This window comes from Dreissena polymorpha, chromosome 11, assembly GCF_020536995.1.
Source record: "Dreissena polymorpha isolate Duluth1 chromosome 11, UMN_Dpol_1.0, whole genome shotgun sequence".
Classification (NCBI taxonomy): Eukaryota; Metazoa; Mollusca; class Bivalvia; order Myida; family Dreissenidae; genus Dreissena; species Dreissena polymorpha.
This window is the reverse complement of record NC_068365.1, coordinates 19,229,582-19,254,779: the sequence shown is the minus strand read 5'-3', so window position 1 is coordinate 19,254,779 and position 25,198 is coordinate 19,229,582. Positions and strand designations below refer to the sequence as shown.

Sequence of the window (25,198 nt, the reverse complement as noted above, 5' to 3'; positions counted from 1 at the left end):
CCGTATTATTTATGTGTCGTAGTTTTTTAACTTCTGTTCGTGCCTGGAATAAAATTGAATTCACACTCTACATAAAAGAAAACATGCATTAAAACTTTTTTTAAATCACGATAATTTAAAGTGAGCATCAAAAATATAAAGAAGTGAAACTCCTGTTGCTCCAGAAGTATTGAATTTATATTATACACACGTACGTGGTCCGTTATTTATGGCAAGTAACCGATGGCAAAAACAGTACGGCATGATAAGAAACAACATACATAATAGTAGAATAAAGCTGGGGTGACCGCCTTGGAACGGTCAATGCTAAGCACTGGGGGTTTAAACCGGTTATTGCTCAACTTCACACTTGACCCAGCAATATTCATGATACATATAGAGCTACGTGTAAATAAAAGTTAATCTCATGGCATTGCAACTCAAATTAAACAGTTATAAAAGGGAATAAAAACGCATTAAATTTAAATACCATTTAATTACTCAATGGTAGGAAGGAGACCAGAGCAACAGAGTAACAACTTGGGGAAAGATGAAATAAAATTACGAACAAATATCTCTTCTTTTTACAAAAAGATTTAAGAATATAGCATCATATAGTTAATATTTCTGATTATTATCGTGCAAATACAGGAAGGAGCAGCAATATTGGGTGTAAACGATCCATATGCTATTGCATAGCTTGGCTGTATATGTGGCTGTAATATATAATATGAAAATAAATGTTTATAAAAATGAATGTAATACCTAAAAAGAATAACCATATAGACTGAGGCGATAATTTATTAAAACGAAAATTATACTAGTAATGATAAATAGAGCTCTGCGTGATCTACACACGCGTATACTATTCGAAATAAATACAAATAAAAAACGAAGCTTAATAATAAACGCCCGTCAGAGAGAAAATATTAATAAAGTTGAACGATATAAACCCAATGACCTGTGCATGTAGCTGAGACAGTACAAGTGGATCGGATGACGTAATTCAGAAGCGAGTACACGATGACGTTAATAAGTAACTCAATCAAAGAATTTCGATGTCATTTAAAGAAACAAAAGCCCGATATAATACTGTGTTAATTATCTTTGTGCAGATGTTATTATCCTGACTAAGATCGTCAGTAAAATACTTCTTCATCCATGTACAGTTGTATAAGGCATTTATGATACCATTAAAGTCGGTGATGTCGGCGGTTGGCTTTTCCTTATAACCTGTGGAAGGCGTGTAACATTTCGCCAACTCCCACGAATTTGTGCACCATTTTGTTAAATCCGTATTGCTCCAGGAAAGACCTTTCAAATGTCCTGCTTTAAAACGATGGTTGTCCCAAATGAGACGACATCTTTCGGAACATAGGTTACATCCCTGTTTTCGATCATTGCATTTTGTACACGTCTTTCTGTACTTATACGGTACAAATACATCACTGGCTAAATTGGACAAAGCATCCCTTGTCGTGTATGTGGCAATCATACATTTAAGCCAATTCTGGGCCTCTTTAGTCCGCAGCTTGTCTTCCATTTGACTGCTCCTTAACTTAAACGTGTATGTCGCATTAGTTGTATCCACGCGGGATATATATTTTTTTCAGCACTTTGTTACCCAATTTCGGAAATAAGAGTCATTCCAATTCAGTTTTAATACCCGAATCATTTACAAAGATGGGGCCATTGTCTGAAAAAAAATGCATTTCATCTATATGTATATATATGAATAAATGTTCGGTGACTTTCACATGTGATTTTACTATTTTATCAATAAATTTAATTCTGTTACAAGATACAAGCGAAACTCAACAACGGTGGCTTTCTATCAAATTTCAACGCTAGAGGTTGTCTGGAAACATAGATTAACAGAGAAACAAAATGGTCGTTTTTATTATGTGTGTGACAAAATATTCCATGTGAATTTCCCGCGACGATATCTGAACATTTTGGAGCGAACACGATATTATCTGCGGGTAGCTCATGAGAACTACGTTTTGCTTCCGACGCTGTCCAAGCCAATCTCGCGTTTGCTGGTAAATGTTCGGATATCGTCGCGGGAAATAGAGACATATTTTCTGTTTTTATCAATATTTCGCACACAAAAATTGTCTTTAAGATCATTCAGTATTCTTTCATTGCATAAATTGGTTCATTAATAATATTTAAATAAATTTGCAAATTATAGTTAAGGGGGTCTTGTGAAGGAAGTTTGACTGCGGTAATTGCAAAAGTCGATACCACCCATCATAATTAATGACTGTAACGGTTATAAATAAAATCAATGTCAAAAAACTATTCGATGATGTTATGCTGAATTAAAACTCGTATTGCTATAAAAGTATGAGATAATTATACAATGTCCGATAAAACGCATAATAGAAAACAACTGAAACGTCTTTAGCGTATTGTTTTCCTTTATTAAGACCATACACTCTATTAAAACAAAAATGACACATTTATTAAGCGTTTGTTCATTAATGTAAAAACATTGTATTATATTTCTTTAAATTGTTAAATTATTTTTGCGCGTTTATAAACACAATAAATTATACAGTCTAATTATCTGCAAAGAATCTCAAATATAAGACATGAAATATTTAAGCGTTTGTATTTGCTTTGTCGTGATCGCGGTGGATATTTAAAACAATAGCATTAACAATTCATTATCGATAAAAAATAAAAGAAGGGTAAAAGTTTTGGACGACAAAGGTTCTAACACTGATTACATTTTCAAGCTTAGACATAAATACAATGGTTATGATTTGCGTATTTAAACAAAAGAGTTGTCACTTCAGCAGCAACCAACAGCCATCGTAATGATATTTGATATTATTTAAGTGTATTGTATGAATATTTTAAAATAACTGTTCATATTCTTTTAGTTGATTAAATTTAGAGCTCTCTATGTATAAACGATTAGACCGAAACATTATATATATATATATATATATATATATATATATATATATATATATTATTACTACCATTATTTAATTACAACTTTTGTAAAAATAAGTCCAGAACTCGCATAGAAAAGGGCGACGGTCGCGTTCTAAAAGGGTGTCACGTAATTACGAATCGTTCGTGGATAACACACAGTAACAACCAAAGTTTATTTTTGTTTTCATCGAGATTTATTTCTGTTAATTAATTTCTAACACAACGCTTCTAATGTTCATGAAGTACAATTTTACAGCGCGGCGGCCTATATGGCCGCCCCGTCAAGAAAACGTGACAACTCTTACCGTGGACTTTCAAATCTAACCGCAGAATCATTCTTACAAAAACCTCACAGCATTGTATTCTGAGGAAAATAAACATAAAGTTTAGATATGTCTTATCCCATTCTTGATTGGTTGATTTACTAAACCCACCCCTTCGAATAACCCTTGTTGATTGGATGGATTTCTCATGCATCTACCACATGTCACAGCAGAAGAGCGCAATACACAGTTATCACGTTTGACCAATATGTTCGTGATGAACATGTGCAGATAATAACCTTTGGGAACAGGAGACCTCATTTCATTAAGCATACTCGATCATATAACCAGATGTTCTCTATGTACAAACCACATTGGTAATATGAAACCTAACACTTCTCTAATCAATTATGTAAACCCCGATACACATTCAATCCGAACTTGTATCCGTTATGTACCTTGGAAAATTGGAATTACACTTATATAATCAATTATTTAAATTTCATTATATATCATATCTGAATTGGGACTTGTTATGTCTGTTATGTATTGGTTTGAAGTAATGTTGACCTACGAGCCAAATTGTTAATCAAGAACTAAGACAAATCAACAGATGTTCCCGATAATTGAACTACATTGGAGAAATGAAACCATACTTCCATAATCAATTTTTCAAACTTCATTACATATCCCATCCGAAGATTCTATTTAAACTATATATATATATATGTTTCTAATATTTTCATTACATTACATTATGATGCAGGATGTATTTCTAGAATATTTTCTTTATAGAACTCTTCTTATATTATTATCATTTGTTACACTAATATATAACATAATATATATGTTATATAATGAATACATTACGTTACAAGGGAGACGGTCGTGTTCAAAGGGCGAGATATCGCATATAAAAGGGCCCTTGATGAAAGAAGGGCGAGATTAAAGATGGCACTATCCGGATTCCATAGTTTACCAAGTAATTCCCGTGTTAAAGTTTGAAAGACGTGTATCGAATGTGGCTTATTTATTTATTTAGTTAGTTAGTTAGTTAGTTATTCCTACATATTTTCATTAGAAAAAACGAGCAGTTAAACTGCGGCAAATCCAAAATCGGAATCAAACATATTTTTTTAAAGATTGCTGTGTGTATTTCATGTAGAGAGAATAAACAGATTAAAACACAATAAACAATATAATTACGTACCCATATTATGCAATAATATAAATAAACGTACCTTTAACCACCGCTATTGTACGCTTACAACTTCTGTATTCGTTCAATTTTTACAGTAGTTTCAAAACGGAAATATTCAAAATATTAACTAATGCCAAATACATTGACTACTTAATAAAGTCAATATCATACTATTTTCTAGTGGTGTTTTTAAACCTAAACAATCGATTTACGTCAATTGAAAAAAATCTATTGCTCAATACTTCTGACATAAAGCCGCTATCCTTTCAAGTAATCAGACCTGTCAGCATTTAAGATTATAGATGGAACATAAACTAAACAAAGGGATTTATTTGCGTTGCGAATACATCTAGACATACTTAATTTAACATGCGGAATATTGTTATCGAAGTGATTAGGTACTCTTTTGTCAAAATATGTATTAAGTTTTGTTGCCGAAGTGTTGTATCGTTTGAGATTTGGACTTTTGAGTGGTGTTAAATGGGTATATCAACGGCTGTTACACTACCATACTTACATAAGATTCCTGTCATTTAATTATTTATTAAATGGATGTTGGCGTGCCACTGTTTGCTATATTACCTATAAGATACTGAATTTTAAACGTCAAGTTAAGTATTTGTATCATTATTAAAAAATGCCCCGATGACTCTTTTGGCGTGCACTTGGAGAGTCGATGGGGTTAAAATATGCACATGTTTTATTTTTATTACAATGGGTGAAGTGTGAGATTTTGGGGCCATTAAATAATGGTTTAACACCAAATATTTAAATTGATCAAATGCGGTGATTATTTTTGCATAAATTGATGATTGATTGCTGCGTGATTTGAAATTTGTTATGTGTATATGTTACTTGACGTAAATAAAAGACTACAAGAAATAATACGGTTATCTCTCCTTCAAGGTGCAACTGAAGTTTAACTGTGTCTATATAAATATGAAAAAAACGACATAATAGCGTCATTTACTGCCTTACTTATGCTCATGTTTCGTTTCATTACATACATGAATTACCTTGTTGAACAATCAGGCTTTAATGTTTCTTTGAATACGGGTACACTATGAGTCCATTTAATTTATATGTGTGCTTAGAGTGCTCAAGATGAGTTAGGAAAGTCAGTAAAAGTCCGTCGTCTGTTGTCGTGGTTCGTGCAATTTCAACGTTTAGCTTTTTGTGACTCTGGAGACAACATGTATACTAAATCTTGTTTAGTTTTGGTTAAATGAAAATAGTGACAATATCTTTGCAAAAATTGAACTTAATGTCAATTAAAATAAAAAATCAAGCATTCAGATAAAATCGTCAACCAAACATTATCGTCACGTCTGGAATGACGGTTTATTTTCCAACGGGCATTCGGGAATCATTTGAAATTACGAGCGTACACAATAAGTAACAATCATGGATATAGTTTAACTTGACACACATATAGTAGGCCCTGTTCTAACTTTCCTCTCAAAATTCTGTTTGCACGTGCAGCAAAATCAAATTTTGTATATGAGTTGCGCAAATCGTGCGATTGATTGTAATTGTAACGATGTGGCGTTATTGCAATAAAAATAGTCGCAAGTAACCTTTGTGTTGTTTACATTAAGAACTTCCGGAAAACCAGAAACATATGTTCATCTTTCTATATTTTCAAAATGAAAGATATTTCCTGTCTGTATTTAACGTCATTTTGGTCTGATATTGTTATTAATATCGAAAATAAATAGGTTTCCCTTAAAGAATAGTATAATCATCTGAATTGATGACACTCTTCACGTAAAATAGAGACTGACATCCCCGTTAGGCTACTGTTTTTAAAGTCAATGTTGTTTTAGGGTCATGTGACTTTCAAGCGTATATAAACGGTGTCTTGAAGTGTCGAGTTTAGTTTTTGGATCCTGTTACAGTAAGAAGCGTGTCGAGAGGAAAAGTGCAACTGATTGTTAATAGAAAATAAATTATATTAGGTAGTTATGGCTTCACAGAAGTCTCCAAGCAGTGTTTGGGATGAAATGAGCCAAAACGTTCCATATATCTAAACCTTGTTAGAATAACAGAGCATAAGCAGACCGGTTTCCGGGTTTTCCTGGTGTAGATCTAGTAGCTTCTGCGTGACGGCGCTTTTGCAGGAATAGGTTCCATGCTCGAGGTTTGGAGTGCATGGTGGGTTTTCCTGGTGAAGATCTAGTTGCTTCTGCGTGACGGTTCTATTGCAGGAATAGATTCCATGCTCGAGGTTTGGAGTGCATTGCGGGTTTTCCTGGTGTAGATCTAGAAGAATCTGCGTGACGGTGCTATAGCAGGAATATGATCCATGCTCGAGGTTTGGAGTGCATGGTGACTGCAGTTTTGAAACGCCCAGATAAACTTGTATTGTCCACTGTGTGCATGATATATGGGTGGACTGTTTTAAGGCAAAATTATTCTAGCCAGCGTAGTAAAAGCACGGTGACTGTATTTAATAATCGCCCAGGCAGGCGTTTGTCTAGGTGTCTCAGTTATTGTTGTTAGTTTTGAGTGAAGTTAATTAATTCATGTTTATATGGCCCACTCATTTGTTTAGAATACCTTATCATTTTCCATGTAGGCTGAAGGAAAATTATTCGTATATCTAAACAGTGTGCTCAGACCCCTGTATACGTTACATAATAATTATCCTACCCACTCACGGAAATACAGTTATATATGTTTATGTGTGCTTGTATTTGAGTTAAGACTTAAGATTATGTAATGTTTGATTTCAGACAATGCTGATGTATTCGAAGTCACAACAAAATGTGGTTTGATTGAGGGAGGCTGCGATAAATGCTTAAGGGACTGACAATACTGGGGATAGGAAATGAGATAACTTAGCTGTTTCAAATCGAAAGAGTTACAAAAAACAAACAAGTTCGCTCTCATTAACGTAATAAATTTATTTCTGAAAATATGCCGTTTAAGCGTCGAGGACTAGTAGATCAACGTAAATTACACAAACATGCTGCCCTCAGAAAAGCGTTTTCATCGACTTACTTGTAAAAATGTTTAATATATTTTATATCTTATTATACGTAACATAGCTTCCAATCGCATCATCAAACAATTGGAAAACCCCGTTTAATACGAAGACACAAAAACGATTAATCGCACAATATCTGTAATATCGACTTCGATCGTAACATACCGGTTTCTGTCGGTACATTGAGGGATATTGTCGACCTATGGTACTTCCAAGAAATAGGTTAGCGAAATGAGTATATTTCGTTAATAAATTATATAATTAATCGAAATATTAAGTAACGTTCATAACCTGCAGTTTAGTAATAAAATGAACGCAGAATTTATTTGGCAAGTCTATGTTTAAAAGATATTGTCTTTTTTATAAGTGATCATAAATGTGAAAACACGCGTAAACCATAAACAGGGAAATCACTCGTCTCAACACAACAGCTACCGACATGAAGATGGGTTATTAAAACTAGCTTGTTGACATGTTCAGATGGATGTGCTATATACAAACGACTCTGCTATGTGTAAATAGTGTGTTTATGGACGAAGTGAATGCTTTGTCTACGAAAATATTTACCTTCACAAACAAAAATTGTGCGTAGACATGCGTAGCGAATAAGCATTCTTAATGCAAATTAGCTTTTGTTGAATACATATCTAAAGCTTCTATTTTCACATCTGCACGGAAGGATCAGCCACAAGGAACCTTTAACTTGTTAAAACCATGATGATTCTGAATGTCCAACTCTACGGGGAAAAAAGACGGATTGCAAGGAGGCAGCGTGCCATTGGTTGAGGTATTATATCCTAAGAAGACCCAGCTAGGTGTGAACGATAGATTACAAGACAAGATCACACCTCTTTCCACAACGTGGCCCCAGCTTCGTGTGATGATCTACTGCTAAGAGTGAAAACGCGGCTGACGAAATAAAACACTAGTTGCATAGACGCCCTGGATCAAGGTTTGAAGCAGGCACTTACTCTTCGCCATTTAGCCTCGCGGACACGGCGTGCTGACATAAAGTTTGCCTGTAGGATCCTCCAAAGTACCATCTCATTTGTGACCCTTATGCAATGCCTTCGTAGACGAAAATCTTGTCGAATCGTTGACTTGTCCCAGAACCGAAAAAAGGATAGAGAACTCAAAAAGAAGTGGAACAATTTATAGAACTTCATTTACACCTTTTGGACTATGGGCAAAAACGATGCGTGTAAATCAACTCAAAGGTCTTGCTAGATCTACCATAGTAATAATGGGTTCTGAGTGTCATCCTATTTTCTTTAGTTGGCGCTGATTACCGTTTTAAATAGGTCGATGTCGATGGAGAAAAGTCCGGCTTCAATGCTAAAGTTCTTACAGGTCAGATTTATATGTCGAATTACATGGCCTTAACGTGCTTCAGCAATAATGAATAAAATGCCCTGAATCCCAAAATCTTTAATTTTTCTAAAATTGAAGCTTTATTGAAAATATTTGCCAGAACCGAACTAAATTTGACACGTGAGATTTTGACGAGTTATTTCTTTTACAAAAAGATAGCAACTCCCATTTCAACTGGTAGATCCATAGGAATTTTTGCTGGCCAACTGTCAATATATCATTGTTTCTAATAGACATAAAAACCTTTTCAAAAAAGATCAGACGAAGTTTTAGAAATAGACCAATCAATGTCTAAATACTGATGTGTTTTGTTTACCTTTGAACTGTTTTAGCAAATGAAGAAACCCAACTGCCAGCATGTTTACTGTTATTGTCATCTTCGCTTCGCCCAATTCCCCCCCCCCCCCCGCCTAAATGGCCTCTTATTACCCGACTTCGTCAAGTTCTTCTGACAAAGCTCGTTATTTTTCATCATTTTCATCATCATAATACGATTATATCCAAATTTGCCATGTTGCTTATGATTTTCAAGATTCAACCTGTTTTGACAACTTTTTGATCTCACCAGAAATTCAATAACTTTGTTCCCGTAGTTATGGTTCCGGCGAGTTTGTTTCTTCCTTTAAAACATCATTATACGCACCACGAAGATGAAACGAACACTAATAAAGAAAAAAACATATGTCTAATACGATAAATCAGAGCGGGAATAAACTCACAAGTACGCAAGAAATATCAAACAAAATAAATGATTCACGCTAAAAAGCGTGTTAACTACCAAGCAATTAACATTAAAACCAACCGCGAGTGCCATATTTAGTAAACACACTTATTTCGCATGCGAACCAGTTACGTTTGCAGTAACATATTTGTATCGAGAGCATCGGGAATTTCCTAAATAGCCACAAGAAGACAGGTAACGATAGCGGTAGCGGTTATATATAAATGAAACCAACAATATCTTGTTATAGCTGTTGTGCATATTATTTAACTATGGCAAAAGTGGTACGGCCTATAAAGGTGTTCATATGCCTCGTTGATGCTGAGTTTTGCAGCGTATAGTAAATAAATAAAATAAGTATACGTTATTGATTTTGCTTATATAAGGAAAAGGTCATGGGTGTGTTTTGTAATCACTTTTGTTACATATAAAGAAAGGCATGGTTTGCAAAAAGATTTTGAAGATACATTTCAAACAACGACCTTTCTTATTAAAGAAGGTAAAATATATAGAGCATATTAAACATTTTATAGAAACAAAAGTTTGGCCGAGCTACATTTGTTTTTGAGTTGTTAGTATGAACAGTCTTCGTGTGACAATAAAACACAAAGCAAAGTGACGTATTGTCCCAAAGAACCAATAAAATTTATAAAATAATGAATACTGTGTAGTTCAAAATCTACTATAATTTGTTGATGCATTGTTTTCGCACAACAGACTCCGCAACTTATCAAAGCGAATAACCATTGGACGAATACTAAGTCCATCTTTATCGGCTTTTGGCATTGTTAATCTGATCTCCTCTCAGCGTGGTTCATTGAAGATCGCAATATGTCAAAAGCTTACTCACACTTGTTTCCATAAAATATAGTTAATAATAGTTATATAGTTTACACATGTGTTTGTGATTATTCCTTTGATAAATGGTGATTAGTTTCAGGTTATGCTAGCATTCAAAATACTTTTTATACTCTGAATTTGTTTATCGACAGTTTTAAAAGTGGCGACCCCAGCTATTATAATTTATGTGTTTCATCTTGTGTTGCACGTTTTATTCTGTATTGTATTGTCGATTGGAAACTTCTTTCGAATGAAAGACTTATGGATTTAAATTGCATGGCACTATTTCGGGTGTTTCATTATTTGTATAACCAATCGCTGCACATGAATATGGAATCAAGGTATTTTCTTTTAAATGTGATAATTGAAATTTCTTTGTGGATGTAACATTATCCCCTTACTAACTCAATAAGGATAACAATTCGACAGGAGATGCATATTTAATTCATAACTTACACGTACTAATTTATTTTCATAGTAATAATGTGTTTGTTTGTTTTTAATAATATTACTTTTTTTTTCTTTTTTTTTTAAAGATTGACGACACTTCTCAATCTTTTAAGTAACAAACACTATATATCATACTGATTGTTAATGCTTAAACTACAAATTAACACTGTGTTCATATCACATAATTGCAACATATATAAACAGTTGATACTTTGATATACTCTAGTAAAAACTTCAACAAATATTTTAATAATTTTAGCATAAATTACACGTGATTTAAATGGTTCCTTAAATTCACGAAAAATTAATCAAATACTTGGCAAATTAACCCTGTTAGTAAGGCACAAACATTTTTAAATGTTGAATGTATATTGCTTTACTTCTCATGGAAAACAAGAAATCTACGGTAGACAAGCCTTTTAAAACGCGCAATGGCTCATTTATTGCACTGAGAGATATGTATATCGTGAAAAAATCTTTAAGCTTTAAGAAACAAGGCAGCTTTTATCCATTTAAAAAACACCATTATCAAAATAATACAATTTAAGTGTGAAAGAAATTGTAAAATTAATTAATGTTGTTTTATAGACAAAAAATGAATTAACAACATAAGTATATGTAATGGTTAAAATGCACAACACTAACATACGTACATGTACACCCGCAAAGCTAATACATGTGGATAAAAATATAGAACATTACATAATAATTCAACATTAAATATGTGTTGATACAAATAAAAACTCAACTTGGAAAGGATAAAAACAAAATACCGAACAAACGAAAAATGCAGTTTTGATTTAAATACAAGATCTGTATATAATTTTAGTAAAAGCCTTCGATATTGCAACCAAAATGCCCATTAGAATGCTATAGGTGTCTTAAACGCATCAGGCTTATCCTGAGAACACGTGATGTGATACTGCAATATGCAATGCTTCCACAAAGATTGATTCACCTTGTTCTCGCGCAGCAATTTTCATCTTAGTTAGTTACATAAAAATAATATATAAATTACATCTTTTATTTAACTATTTCATCACTTAATATCACGTCTTAAGAAATCGCTTTTTTCAAGAGGAGTCTATAAAACAAGTTTAAAAACACATATACGTTAAATGGCGTAACGTTTTAAATTATTTTGAGTAATAGGTCAGATGTAGCAAATAGGTGTTCTGAAGATTGAAATCGTTTAAGGATCTCATTGACAAAAACAAAAAACATCGTTCAAAACATGCTTGTGAGTAACTTGTTAATCATGGCGATGACTTAAGCAGACACCAGCACGAACAGTTGACATATTCACGTAAGTTTCTGCCGACCACTTCTCAGCGTTTCGGGCAATCTGACAGTAGATGTAGAGCACGGCGATGACGTTGGCTTTTGAGAGAAAGGTCAAGACATGTCTTATATCAACATTTGTTTCATTAAACCACCTCTCAGCGTTCCGTACCATATCTTCTTGAGTAGTGACAACACGCAAAGGTGCGTTTTTATCTTTAAGTAAGGGGACTGGCACGTTTCGTATGAGGAGACGTACGTTGACTCAATCCCACTGAAAGAAAATTATATGGACAAAACAACATAATACAACGCCGGATCTGTTGGGGCCGGGAAAAACAAGGACCGCGCACCATGGTGGATGTGACAAGTTAACTAATGAATCTAATGCATTGATCAAGATGGCGATAAACGGAAAAATATTGAACGTAAGAACAATCCCATGCGTGCGGAAAGGTCCATGAACTGACGCACTAAAGCGTTACCACTGGGACTTGCCGAGATCAGTAGGCTTCGGAGAAACATCAACATACGAAGTGCACAAAGTATGGTTCAGCGAGAGGATTGTATACATCGCCACGGTGTAGCTTTCATCGTTAGGAAGGAGGTAGTCAACAGCGTAATCATTTGCAAACCAATATCCGTGTCTCAGCGAGACCCCACATCAGCATCATCCACGGCTCCTCACCAACATCAGTCTACGAAGACGATGAGATTGAACAGTTCTATGAAGAATAACAACGCATCATAGGCAAAGTCTCGTAGAAAAACATCGTGATTGCCCAAGTTATTTGAATGGCAGGGTTCGACCGTACGCCTACCAAGAATGGTCAGGGACAGTAAGTAGATTCGGCTTAAGAGAGACCAACGACGAATGATACTTCTTTAGTTTCCGAGGAGCCACATACTCAACCTGACCAACACGCTGCGACCTGGCATTCTCCAAACGGCCAATTACACAAATAATTCGATTTCATACTGATACCGACACAGTTCAAGTCAAGCATTAACAAGGCGAACACAAACACATTTCCTGGGGCAGACATAGGAAGTGACCATGATAAGTGCGCACCACCATAAAGCTGAAGGTGAAAAACAAGCGCTTTACATAGAACCCTTGCATCAGATTTGACTTGAAGAAACTGAAAGATCCACAGATAACAGAGGCATTTCAAAGACAGATACATGTCAAGTTTGAAGCCCTAAACATTCAAGAAAATGACATCGACACTATCGCCAACAACTTCAATGATGCCCTGCTGTCATCCACTGACGAAGTTCTTGGGAGAGACCAGCCATGGGTGACGACCGAGATCATGGACTTCTGTGACTAAAAAAGAGAGATGAGGCATGAGAAGTACACCAGCCTGCACTATAGAACAGAATACCAAAACGCGAACAGGGATTTGAGGAAGAAGATAAAAGAGACCTATGAGGAGTTGATTTAGAAGCAATTTATCAACATAAACAAAGAAATGACCACATGCAACAGTAAGAAGACATGCAGGGTCATCAAGACCGATAGAGAACCTCACAAATACCAGTTAGCCCAATACAAGTGCTATAGCAGACCCTGACGAAAAGTTCCTGCCCGAGAGTACCGTAGTTCTTAACAGTTGGACTTATACTGCACCGACCTTTTGAAAGAACCCGCTTCAACTAGAACATTGTCTCCTTCAGAACGATCCTAGACAATAAGCCCGTCCATACTAAAGGCAGATTGTGAGAAGATTCAACATTGACGAAGAGATGGTGCAAGTCCTCCAGAAACGCCAGCAGCGCAGTAATTCTCACTAAACATAAAGAGGACTTCTTCAGGACATCAATGGGCGTCTGACGGGCATGACTGCTCTCTCCCGTTCTGTTCAAACTACCCATGGTGAAGATATCAAAGGAGACCCCCAAGACCACCACACCTCTATATCTATCAGTGGAATACCCGTCTACAACTTGGTGATCGCTGATAACTTTGACCAAATGTGGCTCACCAGCAGTCCATGTGAGCTACCCTTCCAAAGATTATGTCCGAATAAGAATTAATTTGTCGACAGCAACGATGGCCAGAATGAGCAGGTCGCAGACAAGCAGCCCCATTAGCTTCACCACGAAGACTCGGCTATACAAGGCCCTCGTCGTATTCATGCTACTGTACAGCTGCGAGGCCTGCACGTTTCACGGATACAGGCATTTGAAGACAAGCACCTCCCACCAATACAAACGAGCAAGTCCGGAACATTTACGCATCAATTGTTGGCCCACAAGAGCCCATCCTGGCGATCGTCAAACGACAAAAGCTGACATGGATTTGACATCTCACCAGGCACATCTATCAGTGCAAGACTGTGCTCCGGGGCATTATAGAGGCCGTCAGATGAAAGCTGGATGGAAAAAGTGAAAGAGTGTAGGTTCCTTTCAATGGATGATTTAATCTCAGCAGCCCACAACAAACCTGAATTGAGGAGGATATTTGTGTCCCCCAAGGGCCAGTCCGGTCAAGGGAATGATGATGATGATGATGATGATGAATTTTATTTTCCTAAGACATCATTAAAACATGTTTCATCGTCCGTGAAAATGGTTCGCTTACTACCTTGTTTATAGAGTTATCTGCAGTTATCGATTGAAGCGACGTATTATTGGAACAGCCTTGGCGGATGGGCGGGCGGCACATTCCTTGCTCTTCAGCTCTCTAACTCGTCCAGTTTTTCATATAATTTTCACAAATTGTTCTGTTTATATTTGATGACAAAAACTGGAGGCCAAGTTCGAACGAGCCAAGTCGCACAAGCTAATTTTGATTTATGGCCATTTGTTTATTAAAAATGCAAAATTTGCATATTCCGTTCGTTAAGTCGTATTATGTTAATCGAATAATACAAAACTTGCTGGAAATGTTTGTTTAAACAACATGGAGACCACGTTAAATAACTTTATTGTATCGCTGTATAATATGTGTATCCTCTGAATTAGCTATTGTACACATTTAATGTGCTTAAGACAATTTAAAATAAAAGTTTAATTTTAACATTTTTAAAGTCAAAAAGGATATATTATGTGATTATTAGATGTTGTTCACATATTTTGATTTCTTCTTCCTTGTTCGATATTTTACTGTTCATGAAACACTAGTTTATATTACCATGACAAATTGAAATAAATCTTTATAAATGTTTATAGTGTCCCTTCCTTTTTCAATGTGGCACGAGTATATGGAAGCTTACCGGGTTAAAGTGAGGTTAGTTTGAACTTTCTTCCAAGATGACGTCGTTTTTGTGTTTGTCGTGAAGGAGTAGCGGATATTTTCACACGATAAGCCACTTTGTATTTATATTTATTTTAAATGAATACGCCCTTTTGGCTCTACGTTGTTTGTGCTTTCCTCGTTTTTTTGTTTGAGGTTGTTAACGTCGGGCTTAAAAGTTATCGAAGGAAAAGCGTCCACAAATCTGTTCTTACGTGACGTTCGAGGTGTACACATATTATTTTCTCTTATGATACACAGTATTGACGCACATGTACAGAAAACAATAACTAAAATCACGATTATTGTATTTTCCCGACGCCGGTTCCAACTAACCTCACTTCAACCTGGTAAGCTTCCATGTACGCATGCCACCCCCCCCCCTCTTTTCCGAAAAGCAAATTAACCAGATTTACAACAGATTGATTGTTATAAGCTTTCCGCTATAAAATAAAAGCCGGAAGGATGTATACAATTTACATTTAAAACACCATGTGCATTGTTTTGTTTTTTCTGGATGTTTATTTATCCGGATGTCACGTAATTGGCGGGATTAAAATGAGCTTTTTTCATTAAATAATTACTATGTAGATCTATACGGTGTTTAAATCGCCTCCTTTAAATACATGTATATTATCAGTTGACAGTAAATAGTTTTTTGGTTTTTAGTTTCTGTAAAATATATATGTCGCCTACATTTTGTCAGTAAATCTTCAAAACGGTGATGTTTATATCTGGATTCTCCACGTCTTCAGCTATTTATCTTCATAATTAATGTCAGTTATGTTCTATTGTAACAGATCACCATTTTGATGTTAACATACCAACACCTTCGCTATTTTACTAATATCAAATATAAACAATCAACCAGGCCATTTATGTTTCAATTGTACAAAATTTGCTCTCGTTAAGTACGTCTCTTGTCATATATATATGCATTAATATAGACCTGTTAGACGTTCAAACATGTATCTTTGTTTCCTTAACCTCTCACATTCTACATAACATTAAAGTTTCCATTTATGTGTTTGATCACCCATGTTATCTTCTGTTATTGTATTCAAATGTGAATATTTTGTCAACTGAAATATGTATAGTTTAGGTATTAGTATATCACATAGTACTTCATGGTACTAAATGGTATTTAAAAATCTTAAAATACAGGTTTTATTACTATTTGTTTTATTTATTATTAAACGTGACTTATATTATTGATATCAAATGTTAATATTGGTTGTTATCCTAAATGAAATTTGACGAAACAGATAATGTATCCAAAATATTTTGAATTTCGCTCACCAGTATGTTACCGTCCTTCATTTTGACATTTAGTCACTGCATGTTTGTTTTCATTAACGTAGTTATATACGTTATGTCGATGGATAAATCATGTTTTAAATGTAAATGTGAGTTTTAAAGGTTCTCTTGACATGCATAGAATAAAAACCAACTTGTCAATGAACAGTATGTATCTTAAGCGATCTTATAAAAAACAATTTTAAAAGCAATATTCTTTGAAACTACTTTACGCGTTCAAGGCTTGTTTTGACTTGTTGAAATGGTTAAATGAAACAAAGCATACGGTGCAAGTTTAAAAACAGACACACAGACAGACAAACATTTTATTCAGACTTATACGCTATATATATCGTCTTCATACTCAAATATACACATCATTTTTGGCACGTAATTAAGTATAAAAACATTATAATATAAATCATTTCAGAATATAAATTCAAACAAACATGATCAACGGCAATAACACGCAGGTTGTGTCGATGCGGGAATGAAATATATGAAACACTATTGTTTATGATATTATTTCTCATAAAAAAACTTATCTGATGTATTTACATACAAAAGAAAAAAGGCAATATGTCAAATTAAACTATTAACTTGTCGAATGTATACACTTTTGGTTGAGTATAAAATAGATGTTTAATGTGTTTTTATAATCCGTGTAACATCGGCATATACACATAAAATCTTCTAAATCAAAGTCATTACAATATAAACAATTCATGACGGGAAATGTTATTTGGAGCACATCTGTCTGTTTGGTTCTCAATTGGTGTACAAAGGCTCTTAATCTTACAAAAAATAAGCGCAGACGTCTACGAAATAAGTCTCAATATTCTTCATATTCAAAAGAAGTTTAAAGCAATAGTCTTAGTAACCAACATACGAGTAACAGGCTTGTTTAATTTTATTACAGGTTTGAATTTTAGCCTGTATTGGTTGATGTTACAAACGATTGTTTCTTCTAGTTATTAATTATGAAAATAATTAATTACAATCGGTGCTCACATGTTTTATACGTAACAGCTGCTTTTAAACCATGCACATAAGGCTATATATATATATATATATATATATATATATATATATATATATATATATATATATATATATATATATATATATATATATAAATGGAAAATTAGATAATAATTAATAACACATTGGTTCGCAACTGTTATATTCGTAACTATTCTTTCGAACAATAACAAACATTACGTTTTATGTAAGCATACGTTATGTTATAAAAAAACAAAAAAAAACATTGTTCACACATAAAGTAACAAATGCAGCGTTATTGTAAAAACCTACAAACAGTGTTATATATGGCGACATAATGTCTTATACTATATATTTAATTTATACATACCAACAATCATACTTTGAAATATGTTCACGTACACACGTATGCAATGTATCAATGTTTTTATAATTTGTATATATTTTATAATCATCAAATTAATTGATCATAAACATACCTGTCAATTTGATAGTAATTATATAGAACAGAAGAATAAATACAGAATTATTAAGAAAAGTATGTTTTTGTCTTAAATTGTACACCTACGAAAATTGATAGTAAGAGTTTACCGTATATAGCAAATTTTGAAAAAATACTGTATGGTTAATGGTTAAACAAATCCGGATATTTACTTATGTTTGATTACACAGAATATAATTTATCGTCATTGCAAAAGCAGTACTCTATAGATGGCGATGAGAACTGTAATAGTCGCTTATTATGTTAGAATCGTTTTTGCGCAGAAATAGTGAAAGCTTTCAATATTAACCAGCTATGAGTAATAAAAATCGTTTAACCTTGTACTCTCACAATCAATTTTAACAAATATTTTACACGATTAATGCATGACTACTATCAATGCAACATATATATCAAACGATATATTAAAAATTTACAAAATTAACCAAACAATTATAATGAATTGATTATAACCCATTAAAACAACAAAAGTGTTTATAAAACGATAGAAACAAAACATATGCGTATTGGTACTTTGAGTTCGTTTTCAACTATGATTAATACAAAAGTCGCTTATATTGTTCAAATTCGTGTTATACAAGATAGGTGAACGCTAAAAATAATCAGCATTATCAAAGTTACATTTGCATATTGATTTACTATGTTGTAAAATACATTTGCAAGTCAGACCACAGTATGAACGGGTGTTTGTTTTTCTAATATGGTCTACACGATATTGTACTTGCGTATATATAATTCGAATTAGTAGTTAATACGTAACATAGCCCTTATTCACTGTGCAAATATGCACTGATAAACGTATTTTACAATGGATTTACAAAAAAGAAACACAAGGACATGCTGTTTGGATCATGTCTGTTTTAACACTGATGCATATACTATCGTCACAAATAAGAGAATGCACCTATTATATTACACGGCAACAATTAAAATAGTCTTGTAAACAATTCTGCAAATTCAATTGTGGAAGGGCGTATGCTTTATACCAAAATGCTTAGATAGTAATCTTCAAATATTAATGTAATACTTGTATGTGTAAGGATCTTTAATTGCTTTTCAATTTGAGGTTAATTGAAATTTACTCTTATATGTTTTGTGATGTATTATGCGATAGCTGTGAGGTTTAAGATCCATTGACCTTGTTTAAACCACGATGCTTTGAATGAATCGTTCAAGGGGAGGGACTCCGGCTTTACTCGTGAGTGTATGTTAAACAATGTCATACTTTATGTATTGTCTTGTAATATAAACTATAGGATATTTCGCCTCGAAAAAAAAGGCTAGCGGAAAATAATTTCCCTCTAGTTATTATTTTTGGAGTTCCACTGATTTTATACATTGAAGCCCACGAAATAGTAATATGCGATTGAATTAACATGTTTTTTTTAATATGACGTTTTTTAAGAATACAAATAAGAATACAGTTACCGGTGCTGGTGACGTGAGTCTTGAGCTATTATGTATTAAAATAAGAGGCTACAAAGAAAGGTTACGCATCAAGCGTTAATGAAATGAATATGTACATTTATTGAGTGTTTCTTTCTTTCCTATTTTTTTTGTTAATCGCCTTTAAACAATCATTTAAGTATCTTATCTAATAGCGATCTACGAAAAAGAAATAAAAAGTGTAAAAGCGCGTACCGTTACTTACATCTAAACAGTGACTATATTGACTGTAACATTAAGCGCTCGTGGAATGACTACGAAACAGCATTAGTACTAAGGGCCAAAGCAAAGGATTTGCGTGCCGATACGCATAGGACCGGCAGCTACGGACGTCTTCGAGGGATTCGCGTTCACTCAGGACGAAAGCCAGGTTAGACATAGACGTCATTCTACAGGAATTCGAAGCATTCTGTGTTGTGAAGACCAACGTTATGTACGAAAGATACCGGTTTCATACGAGCGTACAAGGTGAGATGGACTCATTTTACACATATTTGTCAAAAATACGCCAACTTGCCAAGACATGCGAATACGGACAATTGAACGATGACTAAATCAAAGAACGACTGGTTATCAGAATACGCGGCACACAGGTGCGTAAACGTCTTTTACAAGAAGACAAATTAACTTTGAAAAAATACATTGTTATGTGCAGGAGCGCAGATGCCTCAAGTGCAAAAATCAAGACAATTAGCAATTGTTCGTCAGGTATGTCCGACGATGTGCATGTCGTCAAAACAAAATCGAAGTCGCAACAAAAGCAAAACAATCACAGAGTACCAATATCAGCCGTCAAGAAATGTCCTTATTTTGGAACAAATAGTATCCCAAACAAATGCCCGGCCATTGCAGTAAAGTGCCGAAAATGTGGAAAGCTTAATCATTATGCTTCAGAATGTCGCTCAGCCAGAAAATCAAAACACAAAAGCCATGTGAAACAATGTGACCTTTCAGATGATGGGAATTGCGATGACATATTAACAATAATCGCAGGAAAGTGTTTTCAAAACAAAATTTATGCAAACATGTTACTAGTGAAACTCAGGAAAACAATGAAATTCCAATTAGATTCGGACGCGACAACAAATATTATCAACTAATCCCAGGTGTTGAAATAGAATGCACTGTCTCAAAATTGAGAATGTAGGACAAAACAGTGATCAAAGCTGAAGGGAAATGCCAATTAATGATACAAAATCCAAAGACACATGCTAGGTACAATGTTGGATTTTTAGTGACTGATAATGATGCAACCCCGCTACTTGGCACAGAAGCAATCCAAGAAATGCAATTGATAAAAATTCAATATCAAAACAAATGCCCTGAGGACAACTCTGATTGTTTGTCAATTCATGATTTTGAACAGAAATTTCACAAGCAAAAGTATTCAGATAATGCGATGTCAAAAATGCTTTATGCATGTCAAGTTAGATGTAGAGTCTAGCTATTTAACATCATTTTAAACGCCTTACGGAAAGTACCGTTGGCTCAACATGCCGTTTCGGAATATCTCCAGCACCGGAATACTTCCAGCAGTATTTGCAAGAAAGCCTTGGTGGTCTCAGTGGAATATGTGCCATTGCGGACGATATAATTATATACGGCACAGGCTCCACATACGACGAAGCTGTCAGAGACCATGATAACAACTTAAAAAAAAAGGTTGTTGCAACGATGCATAGAACTATACATTAGGCTAAGCAAGGACAAGTTGCAGTTACATAAGACAAGCATGCCGTTTGTTTATTATTTATTAACGGACAAAGGCGTTAAACCGGACCCCGCGAAAGTTAAAGCATGCATACAAATGCCGAAACAGACAGACAAGAAGGGAGTGCAGAGACTATTAGGTTTTGTCAATTATTTGACAAAGATTCAACACAAGCTCAATGACATGTTTGAGCCACTACGCCAGCTTACACACAAGAACAACTTATTCCAGTGGTCCCATCCGCATGACGAAGCACGCGATTAAGCAAGCAGTGTGTAATGCCCCTGTGCTACGATATTTCGATTCCAAGCTCAAAACTACAATCCAGTGTGATGCATCTAATTAAAGCATTGAAATCAGTGTGATGCATCTAATTAAAGCATTGAAATCATACTTGTTGATTTTACAAGTTTTGTCGACAAGAAACACGTTATCTGTGCTAACGCCATTTTCTTTAAGCATATCTTCTTCATCCTTACGAATTTTCTCAATTATTTCTTTATTTGTTAATATTTTCGAAGCGTGTTTAAATTCAAAATGCACATCCAATTCTGATATAGATCTGACAAAATAACACGGCGTTTTTTGTTCACTTATTATCTTAGCTAGCCATATGTCGTCTTCTCTGAATCGGCCGGAGTAAATAAAGATGACGACATCGTATCGTTCAAACTGCATATCTTGTATGTACGATGATCTTGAGAACTGTGGAGCCCCATAACTTGGAAGTTCCCAAAATACGAGATTCAGATGTTTAGGATGAAAATATTTCCGAATTTCTGTTGTTGTTTTAAAGAATCTGACGTCTGCATAACCTTCATCTCCATATCGAATTCCTCTTATGGTATTGATAAAGCAATATTTTCCTGAACCGATATCGCCGTGTATGGCTATGTTAATTTGTTTTTTCGTCCGGTTTTCACATTCAGTCGTCTTCAGGACTTTTGTCAACTCAGCGACACCTTCTCTTTTTATTACATCCAAGTGTTCAAATACAAAATCGTCTTCTATTGCATTGGTGACTTTTATCTGTAAATAATCGACATATTATTTTTGAGTGTTTAAAAACTTATTGAGAAGGCATATCAATCTATATAAACAATGTATACATATAAACATGCGCCATGCATTGCACGCGCGACACACATTTATCTACTGCTTAGGTCGAACATGAAATGATCGGCAAGGTGGGTCATACATTTTTATGCACATTAATATCCATTGAGCTCTGTATTGTATTCTTACGACAATTATATTTAAGCCAATATTAATTACCTTTTTAATTGCCACTCATTCTGTCTTATTCTAAAGGATACATGAACCCATACGCGCATTAAAATACTGACATATTGACAGATTAAGTATACCCTGACATCGACAGAACCACTTGATGCAACTAAATATTTCTTAAAACCTTATTGGTTCCTTAAACCTAACTTAAATTAAGTAATGTCCATCTATTCATGCAGAAATAAAATAACGCGTGTAGGACACATTTACACTCCTATTGTTCTCTTAACAATTGTGCGAAAATCGTTTCGTTTAGAAATCTTACCTATCAAAATGCAAAAGCAGTCTTGAAAGCAATCCAATACATATGAAGGTAATTAATATTTCTAAGGTACTGAGCAGAACTAGCCGATTATATGCGTATTGTACGAAGTATTAAACTCACATCGAGCGCTATTACACATGCACTAATAAATTAGATACTAATTATATAATTATGTTCCACCAATATACAAAATTTTTATGGTTGAGATACTGATGGGCACAATTAAATATACATGCTATTCTTGAAATTTCCCTCTTATATCATGTTTGAAATAAAAATAAATTGCCGTTTCGGGGCGATAGAAATACCGGTCATGAAAAAGAAGAGTAAACATCCATTAGGGCTACATAAATGAAGACATTTATAAATAAAAAAAGTTTGGCACGCATTAAATTGTTTAAACAATAAAATACGCGTATAAATCAGCAAGAAATATTAGGCATATATGAAGAAAAGTTATAAAAAATTTATTGACCACATCTCGGACTTCGCCTCTGTCCATATACTTTCACAACTAAATATCACATACAATTGTACATGACATTTATGTGTCTTTCTTTATCTATCTATCTATGACCGTTCTGTGTCCATAAAATGCAAAAGACGCACGCACGAGAATGCAGAATCACTATTGTTTATACAGACAGTTGAGGCAAAATATTTTCCGCGCCTGTTAACTTAAGACCGCGCAAAAAATATATTGTAGAGTGACGTCACCGTCAGAGTTACATACATAGTGAAATTGCATCATACGATGTTGAAAACGAGTATTTGTTTAAAACCTAAAAAAAATTGAATTTAGTTACATCATATTTAAATTTACTAGTTATACACTTCGGATTGTGTTCGCTCTTTAAAATCGTTGATTATACACTAGTTTATTTACAGGTCAACATTTGCGGTTCAATATGAGAAACATTAAGCCATATTTCGGACCCACTGGCCTGATAATGCCCCGCAAGGAAGCCCGAAAGTGAATATGAAGTTCAGTTTCGGATTCGATCCACATAAAATTTTGAGCAGCCTGGCTGGTGACTATTATTATTATGATTATTATCATATAGTACTTGAGGTTTTTATTTAGTAATTATTTAATGGCCGCCTGGTAAATAGTAGTAAAATGTACATTCAATATAAATAAAAAGCCATTGAGTTCTATTAATAAATACTTCTATGTATCGATTTAGCATTTCATCTTCATTAAAGCATGTGTACCATCAGTTGAAAGGGTAATATAGTCACCCTGCTCCTGATGCTGCATTTTTTAAAGAATTGTTTTGAGAATTGTTATTCGTGGCTAAACAGACGGTTCATCTTAAGTTTAAAAACTACAACAATATTAAACGTAAGATGAGAAAAACAAAACATGTTTAAACCAGAACGCATTTTGCAGTTAAGGGTATATCGGGACTGGTGATTCACTGCATTCTGATTTCAATCAAACTAAAAATCGAATTGAAACTACAGTATGCATATGTCGAACAAATACGAACGCCATGACTACTGTTTCAGTAAATAAAATAATCATTTCAAAGATCTCGATCGATGGCCGGACAAACAACTGCAACAGCGGAGAGACAGTGGGCATGTTTAAAAATCATGTACGGTGAAGACGTTTCATACCCAGACATCAATGGCTGTGGAGAAATAAGTTGGACAGAGGGATAGAACAGCGTCTGCCACCCCAAATCAGAGCAGGATAGATATAATTTAAAAAAGTCTCATCGTACAATATTAAGAAAAAAATCGAAGTTTGCAAAACCGACCACTTTCAAATGAATATACTGATATGATAATACAACATTGATATATTTTCAGTTTACTGATATTATATATTGAGATAACATCTTAACGTTATGATTTACTCAATTCTTCGTCATTTTTTTTAAGATTGCTTATTTTATTTAAATTGTAAAGATGTGTGCACTACTTGGAAATTTACATACACTTTCCTCTGGGTTGTCTTGTACTCGTGGTACCAATGAGCACTTGCATAATGTAAGAAGCATATATATTAAAGCGGGGCAATCAGGAAACAACCGGGCATGTACACGGAAGCTTTTTCCGAATTTAGCCTTGCTTATTTACACTTCAATGTTTGGACCATGTAAACATTGATTTCAATAAGACGTCATACTTAATCATGCAGAAAACAAAAATCCCAAAATTATTATGTTTCACGCACTTTAAGAAAGACGCTGTAAAATAAATTTTTTACAAAGAAAACACTGAAAACACATAACTCTTAACTGGGACCAGATACCCAAACTATGCATATGCCAAATTTAAAAGCTATACCGTTCGTCGGTTAAAGAAACCGATTTGAAACATGCAAAACTGACGTCCGTCAGTAAAATGCAATGAATATATACAGACCATTCGATTCTTATTACCTCAAAAC

At 34.3% G+C, this 25,198-nt stretch overlaps 1 protein-coding gene across 1 annotated transcript in view; it reads right to left on the bottom strand.

Moving 5' to 3' along the window:
• Nucleotides 1–21,584: 21,584 nt before the first annotated feature.
• The window catches only part of LOC127849658 (interferon-inducible GTPase 1-like), a 19,092-nt gene continuing 15,478 nt past the window's right edge, over nucleotides 21,585–25,198 (bottom strand). Inside the window, exon 4 of the mRNA XM_052382405.1 lies at nucleotides 21,585–22,271. Within this exon, the coding sequence (XP_052238365.1) occupies nucleotides 21,585–22,271 (687 nt within the window). The remainder of the gene's footprint in view (nucleotides 22,272–25,198) is intronic.